The 11,934-nt window shown below is 39.4% G+C and overlaps 1 protein-coding gene across 1 annotated transcript; it reads left to right on the forward strand.

The window, feature by feature from the left end:
* The first annotated feature begins 7,528 nt into the window (after positions 1–7,528).
* On the forward strand, positions 7,529–9,511 carry LOC131890076 (uncharacterized). Its single transcript, XM_059239350.1, has 3 exons — positions 7,529–7,669; positions 7,757–8,035; positions 8,481–9,511. Exons 1-3 carry the CDS (start codon positions 7,606–7,608, stop codon positions 9,413–9,415), a joined length of 1,278 nt encoding a protein of 425 aa, XP_059095333.1. The 5' UTR covers positions 7,529–7,605; the 3' UTR covers positions 9,416–9,511.
* The last annotated feature ends 2,423 nt before the right edge of the window (positions 9,512–11,934 follow it).

An 11,934-nucleotide genomic window follows, 5' to 3' on the forward strand; every position in this document is an offset into this window, starting at 1 on the left:
ATGATTACAAAAGTCTTATTGGGTTATCAAACATACTGTATGCAACTTTCTTTTGGTTCTTTTCATATGCCATAATTAAATAATATCTTTATTGCAAAATATGGTTTTCCAGTCTCATTGGATATATTTCTGTATATATGTATACATTTAAAATCAAAATGCATTTCAAAATAATTGATCTAAATTTTATCCATAGAGAATTTGCAAGGGGTCCCAGATTAGTTGTTTGCTTATTCAATGTGTCAGACCAATTGCAAAAAAAGTGTTCACCTAATAATTCCTTGATAAAGTTTGGCATCTTAGAGCATGTCCCTCAAATCATCGTTTGCTTGTCCGTTCCTAGGCGAAACAGAGGGCGCTACCTCCGCTCAATAGAGAGGGCAATTAATGTTGGCTGTCAAGGACAGATGGATCAAAATGAGCAGCGAGTCTTAAAGCAACCCTGTGTTCTAGCCCTGGAAAGGAGGGTCAGGTTTTGACACTGAATTATGTCTCTTTGGTGTTACTTATGTGCCCTTTTTGCTAAACATGGTGCCCTGTCTGAGGTCCTTCAAGCGAAAAAGCTGCCTTTCCGGCTTGGAACACATCACTACAGAGGAGTTAAAGGGTTAATTGGAACATACATCAATAGATGGCAGGCCGAACGAACCAAAGAGCTGCCATCTAACTCCGTGACAAAAACACAAATAGACAAGTTATTTCTCAAAAAAAATACGTCGGCTATTATTGTACTCGTAGGTGGTTTAAGTGACAAAATTGAAAATGCAAAATGATATCGATACAACTTACCCCAACTCAAATCCATGATGATATGATGGAATGTAAAAAGTTCTTATGGTATTTATACATTTGTGAGAGGTGAGCACAGACATATTGCTGTGCACTAAAGAGCGCCTTTTGTTTTGCAAAGAGACACATCTTTACCGCAGTTTTGCAAAGTTATTCAGAAAATTTGGATAACATTTCATTCATGGCTGATTTGGCAATGGATGAGTCAAAAAATTCAAAAGAGACGTGTAAAGAACTGACTCGGTTTGCAGCTTCCAAATCTGCATTAACAAAATAATCGCCATTTATGTACATAATTCATTTGCTAAAGTTGTCATAACATGGGAAGTGACAAAAATATGCAATAAATGTAAAAAAAATATTTGGTGCTAACATCTGGTCATTGGTTAAAGGCGTGGTGACACTTACTTCATTATAGAACAGTTCACAGAAGTCACACAACTTCCCACTGCCCTGCTAGAGCCAGGGATTTGGGCCCAATGTGCTACACCCTTGATCCGTCAAGCCACCTCGCACTGAGTGACCATTTTCGACGACGTACATCCAATCATATATGAAAGCTTTTGTACGGCGGTTTTACCAACAGTTTTCTTCGCTCAAGATCACCCTGTTTTGTCTTTGTCTTTTTTGCGCTTCCAAGCCGTAAGGGAGCCTGGCAGAGCACGCGAAGTTTTTGCTGGAGTCAGGTCAAACAAAAAGACGCATCATCTTGCGAAATGCAAAGGAAAAAAGATATTTTTTTTTCTTTGACGAATCCAGTCTCGAGTCTTTTCTAAAAGAATAGTGGCCGGCCAATTTCTCAAAACTCAAATAAAAGATTTGAGTGTATTTGGACTAGAGTTCGTACTCAAACCCCCAGCGCTAGCTAATTGTCTCTATTGCCAATATTGTATTTGATTGCCAGATTAGGTTAATAGCTAGATCTAGAGGTTTGAAGATAGGTCTAAGAAATTCAGCCCAATTACTAGGTGTTGTCTTCAAACTAAAAAACCTAGTGCTTGGGTTAAAGTTGGAAATCAACGTCAGCGCCCTGGTATGTAGACTGAACATCAAAGTTCGTAACTGAGATGAAAAGTAGTGGCATAGCGGCTCTTGGATAAAGTGGCTCCAAACTCGGGACAGCTCAAACAATGGCCGATCTATGTAGATCTCCATCTGAATTCCCCCGCACCCTTCAGAACTGTCAATGACCGACAGCAGTGTATTCCAATGGCAATTTTGATGCCAGATGCCAAACCGTGGCGCCTTGGCCGTACAGCAGATTCCAATGGCAATTTTGATGCCAGATGCCAAACCGTGGGAAGTGGAGGGACTAGTGGAGAAAGATTTTTCTCCAGCTCATCCAGACGAAAGCAGATTGCTTGGCCCTCACTATAGAGACGTGTAAAGTACCGGATCGGATTTCAGCTGTGTGAGCTAGTCAGGCTGCGCCACAATCGCGGCAAGAACTACCATGGTTTTAGCACATCCAATGCTTCCAAATTTTCATTGGCAAAATTGTACGCCATGTTTTGGAAATCGTTCGACAATTATTTTGAGCCATTTAAGTTCCACATTTCCTTGATAAAAATGACATTACATCGCAAGGGATAAAAATATGCAGAAAATACGAAATAATAATTGGTGCCAACTTTTTGGTATCAGTAAGATGTGTGGTGACACTTCCTTCATGGTAGCACTAGTGCCCTGTATTAGCTAATACAGGGCACTAGGTAGAACCAGAGGGCGCACTAGTTTGAAATCCCAAAGCTTTACACCTCTCTATTGTTTATTGGGATATCTACAGTCAGCACCGAAGAAGAAAAAGAGATGCCCTTGATATTGACGATGAACAGTCATTGTTGATGTTGTTCCTTGCTGGGTCTGAATAAGATGCTCCTTACTCATTGCCTCAACAACAGAGCTATTGTTCCCGTACATTGTCCTTCCACCTCGTAAGAAGCCAAAATCCGCTGAACAGTTAAAATGAATTTTTTGGAAAAGCTTTTTGATTCCTTGTGTGATCCAATGGAATTTTTCATTTGACAATTTCGGTTCGCTAGTGAACTTCAGCAACGACGTTCTCGAAAAACCTTTGCTTTTAATAGGATGTTCGTTTCTCTATTTAAAGAACATGGATCATCATTTCTGCAAGAATAGTGCCATGATCTTGCTCCATTGACCATGGTAATCGACAAACTTCGGGGAAATAGAATTGCTTTTATCGTTTTGTAATATCTGTGCTCAATCTAATGCAAACCAATCCTTCAATCTTCAAAAGGACGGTGTGAAATATTTGATACCCTATGTGTTTCAGGCTTTTGATGGATTGTCCGAAAGGTTCCAACCTTGGATGAACCAAACTGAAAATAATTCAATTTTAATCACAATTAGCCACATGATGTTCAAGATGAATCCAGATGTGAAAGCAAGAAAAAAGTGCTGAAAGCAATGCTGATTGTCGATTCCCAAAACATGTTCCTTTCACCCCAAACAAAATCACGGGATGAGCAAAAGGTAGACAACTAATTTGATTGGTCCAATGAAGAAGGGCATAAATATGCAATGAGTAACTTGTCACAGAATGTGACTTTTGAAGTCCTGGAAGACTTACATGACCCGCATAAGAATATGGAAATGTTGAATAAATACTCGAGTGTCAAGCGAGGATTCCTTTGTAACAACCCTACAGCGCCATCCACTTCTGCTATGGAGCCACTCCTTTCCTTGGCGATATTCATCTTACAAGGAAGAAGAGGAAATCTCTGGGACGACAATTTCGAAAAAGTGATCCTGCTTACGGCCAATGAAAATGACAAAGAATGGGTCATGATGACCACCATGGAAAACGTCATTAATCATTAGAAGACTACGATACAATGTATAAAATATTGATGGGAATTAACAACTGTTGAGTGCAGTTCTGTGACGCGTGTCAAATTGTGAAGGGAAGGACGAAGAATCGATCTGTATTAAGAAGTCCAAGCGCCAAAAGCATCAACTCTTGGAATTATTTACATATCATTGTTAAAAGAATGAAGGATAGCCAAGTCATTTTCTTCTGAAGAGGTATTCTGAAAGAAGGTATTTGGATGGTGATTAGATATAGAACGAAATCGCAATTCCAAAAACTTTACCTCATTAGTGTATGAGTTTATGATTTTCGTACTAGATCTATTATTTGGCACCTTCAATGGACGATTAGATGGCTCATTGTCATTCATTATCATTCATGTCATCCTTTGGCACACCTGCAAATATCTGATGTGATAGCCTTTTAAAAAAGCGGATGTTATCTACCTATGGAGATGGTTGCAGCGCAGTTGGTTAGTCTGGGAGTTTCACCCATTTTTTTACTTATTGAACCCAGTTAAGGATCGCAGTTTCGAAAAAAATGTTTGTTCCCATTCTTTTATTGGCCGGTGATCGTGTCAAAAATATGTGAAAGGCATATATGACAGCAATATGTGTGGAAACAAGAGTTGTCCAAACACACCATTTTTTTTCAATTTCATTTTCAGATCTGATAACGTTCATGCGTTACGCCTGCTATCTTTGTAAAACACTGGCCTAAAAGAGTACGAGAGTCAAACCGAAGCGATGACATCATATTGATTTCTTCTTTTCCTCTTCTTTGAGGGCACTACAAAAAGCAACGCACAGTTGTCATTTTTGATATTTGACGCTTAACAGATATTTGCAAATGCCATGGTTTTGTGATATTTTAGGAAGCTGTGATTACCCCCGTGCTAGAATACTACCTAGTCCGTTCATAGGGATGTTTTTGAACGTCATTAAGACAGAATTGATCTTGATATGTTGATCGTATAATATTTTTGGTGATCTCTGGATTATTTTTCGACTCTAGCACAAAGGGCCCCTTGCCCCCCACAGAAGGTTGGACGAGATTTGCTATCAAACATATGCAACCGAGCCCAACATGCTTGATATGGCTCGTTAATGAAATGCGTTATTTCTTCCCCCTTTTTTGATAGGTATCATTGACTATATATCTTATTGTTAGCTTTTTGCTACATTAAAAAATTATGAGAATATTTTAAGCAATGACGTACCATTGAGTCTGTTTCAAGTGGATTTTTGTAAAAAAAATAATAATTTTGTAGGATGTGAATGGTTTTCAAGAAAGGATTCTCCGGGGCAATGCTTCATGGCTGTCTGGAATGTCGTTGGGCCCTTCTCATGAATGAAGATGATGGCTGACTCCTTTCACTTGGATGGCGGAATGAATGACGAGGTTTGGAGGGCATTACAGCTAAAGTTTTGGGTACGGAGAAGCCAAAGTTGCGATAAGCGATGTTGAGCAATGTTGAGGGGCTTTCTTCTCCAACTTCATGAAGGCTACGTCCAACTCGAGGTCTATGAGGGTCTGAAAAAAGGGATGGCGAAAGCTTGGCCATTCTTCAGACGATACAGTTTGCGTTACGCCCTTTTGCTCTTTCAGACGACTTTTATCGAGAAACAAGATACTTATGACAATAACGTAAGGAAAAGTTCTAACAGTATCTTTCACTGAAGTTTTCTTTCACCTGAGAGGCGGGGTTTTTTAAGGAAGGACTCCACAGATTTACTATTTCTATCAATACTAATTTGAAACTCTATGTAAAAGTTTACATTCTAAAATATACGCTTGGAGGCAATTAATGGTCCAAAAAATACTTCTGTCAGGACAATCAATTAGTCCAAAATGCCAAGGCCAAAAAACCAAAAAACCAAAAAAGGTCATCTACCTAAACCTGCCAAATTGGGTCTGTTTTCTAAAACAAATTCAATCCCAATTATGTTGTTCAGAGTCTTGTCTTGTTTAAATGTAAACCAAGCCTTAGGATGCACATCATCGGCTTAAATATGGATTATCTTCATAAGTTGAGTGCATCCTTCAATATCAAATCCTTTTTTGCTAATGACCTCTCAACTACAATATTTGCCATTTGCTGACATAAAAAAATAATGTGCCATAGCCCTAAGAGCATATTTGAAACCAAACCAAACAACAATTCAAGCACTTTCTACAAAAAGAAATATTTAGGAAATATTTGGTGGGTGACGTCTTTGAATAGGAATAAAAAAATTCTTACAGCAAATAACAGAATGCAAAAAATCCTGAGAAAGTAAGAAAAGAAAAAATAACAATCATGTTTTCCCAGTGCAGAATTCGTTATCATATTTATCGTTAGCATCTTCGATATCATCTAGGCCCAGAAATATATTCCGCATCATTTTCATGCCGCATGCACATGTTCAAAATATGCTGTCACTAATAGCCTTTTATCTAAAGAGGTAAGTTGCTAAGCGGGTTATGGAGTGTTCTTTCCGTAAAGATGTTCAATTTGTGAAGTAAGTAGATGGAGGTAAAAAAATGTGTAGCATCATGAATAAGATTAAATTATGCAAAAATGTTTGGCTTATTTCACGGGTCACTCCTCCATGCACGACATGTGCAAAGAGTGACAAGAATCAATTCATAATTGTCGACTCTTAGTCGGGATGGAGTAGGTTGAAATTTTCTTTGTACAGTATGTATCATTAGGAAAGAACGAAAACTAGGGTATACAAATTGACCAATTCCGATTGTCATGGTTTCAAAAGCTACCGGACCACCAACTCCCCAAGTCCTGAAACATTATTTTCTACAAATAACAAACTTGATAATGTAAAATCACCTTTCAATGAGCAGTCCAACCCAGGCATGACAAAATGATTACGTCCTTATACTAAAAATATGTAATAGGAATCATAATGCTTCTCTCGTGGGGAGATGACCATTTTATGGATTCCCCCAACCATGAACCACTGGAGTATGGACGGGGATGTAAGGTTGAAAATTAGCAACTCCAATTCGAGTCACTGAATTAAATTTTCTTCAAATGAGGCTGCCCCAGATCCCTGCGATTGCGTATTTCAAATGTCAGCTCAATCAAACGACTGGGTCAAAAGTTATGCCCTCATCAAAGTGCAGCACATAACAGAGCACAGAATGAATGACTTAGCCCTCTTCTGGTAATCAATTACCACGAGAGGGCTAGTTCGTTCATTCATTGAAGAGCTTTGTAGTGCCTTTTGAGACGGGATAACTTTTGATCCAGTCGCTCGATCAAGCTGAAAATTGAAATGAGTAATTGTTGTAGCCTGGGACCATTCTCACTTGAAGAAAAACATAATGCGTTAACTCAATCGCGAAAAGCGAATTCCCAAACCAAGCGTCCCCGTCCATATTCCAGTTGTTCATGCCCCAACCCATGGAAAGAGAGGTTCCACATAGTCATTCGAGGCTGCTTGTCTCCTCGGCCCGAGACAGCAAAATAAAGATTTGGAATGTGCCCTCCTGACTGAAAACACAACAGGGCAGAGGTTTCACAAGTAAAAGCAAAATTCACAAGTTTCAAAAATATGTACGTTTTCTGAATGACGTTGCCTCAACTCTTCTTTTTATCAAATATTTAGCCAGCTAACGGTAGGCGTTACGTTGGTCGTGATGTTTGTTTATGCTCTCTTCCTCTACAGAATAAGGCAACTAAGCCAGAGCGCCATGTCTAAATTTTCCTCATTTTCTGGTGAGGGTGTAATAGCACTTAATGATGCCTGAAGAGTAAATTCAGCCTTACAACTCACTTTGCTACACTGGGTTTATTTTTGCTTTCTTGAACAAATCATGGTGCAATAACAAAAACGCCATCGCAATTTGGAGCACAATGATTCAAGGGCAAATTTTTACCTCCTCCATGTTGATCGATGTTCCGCAGAACTTCCATTGACACTTGTTTATCCTCACGAAAGACAATATATGAGCATGCTAGGTGGCAAGATCGTCCATTCGACATGAACGGATTCCTTTTGATATTTCCAGGCCTTTTGATATTGGCCAAGTGCCTTGTCATTAACGGTAAGACAAAACCGCCAATGTGAACAAAATATACTTTGCCTTATACTTGACAACATGAGAAACTAAGTTGCGAGTAATTGATTTCAGGTTGTGTAGTGGAAGATGTGCGGTGTGTTAAGAGTTTCAACTCTCCGTATGAAACCTCCCGGACCCGTCATCATATCAGATCCGGTGAAGATTGCCTGGCTAATTGTACTAAAATTTTCGAAAAGAACTCCGAAATCAACTATTTCACATATGATTCGGCCATTGAGCGATGTCGTTGCTCACGGAGGTGCATCGTAGATCGAGAGGAAAGTGCGAAAGGTGATGTTGCTGGATTAATTTCGGCACAAGATCCTGATGAACTCTGCGTCACAGAAGCGGGTATGTTGATGATTTATGCTACTCTTGGTTTATGTAGAATTTGATGGTTTACACATATCTGGTTGGGTGACGAGAAAAACGTAACGAAAATGAGTGACAGAAGGAATTAAGTAAGGATACACGAATATCACTTTTGTAGGGCGTGGAAAATAAAAGAATGTTAAGGACGCATGCGTTCAAATTTTTCACTTTTAGATTACTGATATGAGGTTTAGGTAAGGACACGAAAATTGGATCGTTTATATATTTTTCGTTTTTTTATTGAAGCTATTGCAAGACTAAAATCTGCTGGGATCTCAATCCTAGTAGCGGTAAGGAAGTCCGCAAAAAAAGGAAAAGAAACAAAATATTCGTAAAATGTAACAGAAATGAAAATGATTAAAACGCACAATAACCCGTTAATGATCTTGTTGTTCCTAAACTATTGTTTTTTACATTGTCCTAGATGTCGAAGAGGAAGCGGATGCCTTTATATCTATCATGGGCACTGATTTGGTACAACCCCATCCACTGTCTGAAGACAGTTATTGCAACACTAAGGCAAACAGGGACGCTGCCAAGTTTCCTGTGAGCTTATCCTATGAGAATGATCGGAGAGCTTTTTTCTTCAATAACGATGAAGTCGTTGCTTGCGGAGGTTGGATAGGTTGCGATGGATATAACATACATCCGGAAATACAAGGGCATTCGACTTTGGGATTAAGTAACTCCCCTGTCAACATTTCGTTGGTGACATTTTCGAATGGGACTACATGGCTGTTGGGTGGAGAAAACAGGAATTCGAAATCACATGAACCCTTGATGAACACTTATCTTTATGATTCTAACTCCATATTGGTGCAATCGCCAGTTGCAATGCCTCAAGCCATGACTATGTCATGCAGTGCTCGGATTAGCGATTCCCAGGTGTTCCTCGTGGATGGCCTCACTGGAGATTGCTTCATGTTTGACTCTGAGCAAGGGTCCAAGTGGATATCTTTACCTGGGCTACTTAGTCCCAAAATGGAAGAGGTGCTTTGTGCCGTGGCCAAAAACAATGGAGATCCACTCGTGATTGTTGATGGTTGGATGGGAGATGAGGGGAAGGACGAGCCCTCGCAAATCTTCCACGTGGCAAGTCAGACATGGACTTTTGCTCCGGGTCAAATAGACTACGTCATTCCATACCGTTCGGCGATATTGCCCCTAGGCAATAGTGTCATATCTGTTGGTGGCTTCGTCATTGACAACACTGGCCAACGCGTCAAGAATACGTGGATCAGAATGTACGATCTGAAAACTGGGAATTGGGTCGTGAGAGGTTCTGAGCTTGAAGATACCATCGGCGGGACAGTGCATTTGTTGGTGCCAAAATCTTTGGAGATGTGCAAACCTAGATAATAAGGGAAGATTGTTATATGACAAATGAGAAATCCCAAGAGTCAAATAAGATGCCCATTTGTAACCAGATGAATAAATCAACGGTTGAAGTTCATCAAAAAAATTTATATTTAAAGAATCTACTCAACAAAAATGGCGATTTCCAAACCCTTTTCCCTTGCCATCTAACCGTCAATATGAGTGGCAAAAAGTTTCAGCTTCGAATCCAAATAGCCAAGCTACTTTTGTTCTTCATAGAGGCAAAAGGCAAAGGCAACAAAACCATGGATGTGGGGTAACCGCCCACTTAGTTGGCTGAACAATCATTGACAATCGAAGTGCTAGGCAAGGTTGTGCAGTAAGCAAAAGGCTCGATGATGTAGAACATCCCTGAATCCGCGAAACTGTCCAGGATTGATCACCTTAATGACAATTTGGTTTGTTGGCAAGGTCTGGAGTTTATTGTGCATGCTTCGTTTTAGTTCTTTTGGGATATTTTTGAAGCAATGATTGTCTTGATTCACTTGAGTTCTTCTACCAAGTTTTGGCGTTTTCCAGGCATCTGTTTTCTTCTTCGTTAAGCTAAAAAGATTACTGACGATTTGAAAAACCTTGCAAATGATATGCGCAAATAGCAACCAGTAGTTACTTCTTTGTGTTTTTGTTTTTCTTTGTGGTCACATAACTCGTGCTTTTCGACGGACCCGTCAGATTGACACCCTGGGCCAATTGCTTCAAATTCAGCACCTGCCATTTTTATGTCTCTCACATATGGCTCATCAGGTCCCTCATTTCCAGAAGTTCTTCATTGAGCACCCGAGGATTGATTAAAGGTGTGTATGTTCGATGTTTACATAAGTTCCTGAAACATTATGAAACATAAGTCTCACCCTGGTAAGCATATTTTCGGGAATCACATTTATAGATGTCGGCACTCACCGAGTTTGTAATCATGTAGTGAACTGGTTACGTTTTTTGTACTACTTCCTGAACTAAATAAGTTAGGAAGGCATAGCAAAGGAAGAGATGGACAAATGAGGATAAGGCGGAAAATGAGTGATGAATAAAATTCAGAACCCCTATGTTAGCGATGCCAAATGCCAAAGTAGGAAGCCATTACTGCCCCCAACCCACGCGGACATACCTGAGGTCATTAAGATCACTGGGGCCACCTGGAGTGCATTTTGGTAATAAATAATCTCGTGAAAGATGATTGACGATTATTATGCCACTGACCTGGGATTTTTTTAAGTTATTGATTGCGTTTTTATATAATTGCTCAAATTTTGTTACAAAGAAGAGCAATATATTCGTCTCAATTTAGGAAATCATCGACTTAGAGGCCTGGGAATTGAACAACTCTCACTAAATCATTCCGGCCTTATTACTAGTTATAATCACTTAAACGACGAAGAAATGTTTTTGGGGACGAACCGACAATTGATTTCGAAAAAAAAAAAATACTAGATCACATCCAGTTCTAAATTAGCCTATTTTCCAGCTCCTTGATTAAATTTTGGTGTAATTAAAGTGTCGTATCGTAAAGATTGAAGTATATTTTTGAAGGTATTAAAGTCGGAACGAATCTATCTCGCCTGCCTGGGCATTAAAAATCGGATTTATATATTGAGACAACAAATTTAAGGTCATTTCGACGGGCTACTTAATGGGATATTTTAACCACGACTATAGTATTTGTGCACGATCTGTTTAAAAAGACTGGGAATGGGAAGCAGATAAGCCAATTCAAGTTGAAAATACCATGGTCGTCTTTTTTTACATTACCCTTTCCATCATGTTGAGCACCATTTCAAATGGAGAAGACTCAAACTACGTTATTTTGTGCCATTGCGATGGGAGGACGATCCCTCAATCATAAATTCCTGACGTGACCGGAATTAAGAAACTAGCTTGAAGATGCACTCTTGCAGTTGCAGCAAGGTTCTATTGTGATCACCACCGACAGTAAAAAAGGTGATGGCGGTTCCGGGCAAATCATCAAAATGACGAATTAAAGCAAAACGAAATGATCAATTTGGAAGGAGAGTGCGCCAATTGCATCCCCAAGAAGGCTAATTGTCACAACTTCTACATAGATATCCGTCTCAAAGGTATGGAAATGATTTAAGAGGCCGTTAAAGCCACAAAAAAAATTCACTCGTAGAAGAACTGCGCACTATTTTATCAAACGACCATTTACTTTGATTGATGTAATTTTAGACTTAAAGTAATACAAACGTTGGAAAGGAACAGGTATTTTCTACTTTGCCTTTCAATTTGGGGGATCAATGAGTTGCAAATCCTAAGGGCACCATAGCATCATAAGTTGTACAAGAAGATCTGGATAACAAAAAAGTGCAGTATTTTAGCACTAAGTAGGAGTGAAAAATTTTGCGTCCTGTTGCCAGACATATCTGCCTTTGCCATATATATGGATGACATCTGATGGCGTCACCAAAAAAAGGTCTCCAGAGTACCCTCAAGGTTTTGGTAACGTTATTTTGTCGATTTTAGAAGGATGTTGCTACCTCTACACAGTT

This window comes from Tigriopus californicus, chromosome 11 (genome assembly GCF_007210705.1).
Source record: "Tigriopus californicus strain San Diego chromosome 11, Tcal_SD_v2.1, whole genome shotgun sequence".
Lineage (NCBI taxonomy): Eukaryota > Metazoa > Arthropoda > Copepoda > Harpacticoida > Harpacticidae > Tigriopus > Tigriopus californicus.

Excerpts from the sequence above, each read along its gene's own strand:
- LOC131890076 (XM_059239350.1), top strand. The coding sequence starts at position 7,606 with ATGAACGGATTCCTTTTGATATTTCCAGGCCTTTTGATATTGGCCAAG. Across the intron at positions 7,670-7,756 it reads CAAGTGCCTTGTCATTAACG|GTTGTGTAGTGGAAGATGTG; the intron begins GTAAGACAAAAC and ends AATTGATTTCAG. Across the intron at positions 8,036-8,480 it reads ACTCTGCGTCACAGAAGCGG|ATGTCGAAGAGGAAGCGGAT; the intron begins GTATGTTGATGA and ends ACATTGTCCTAG.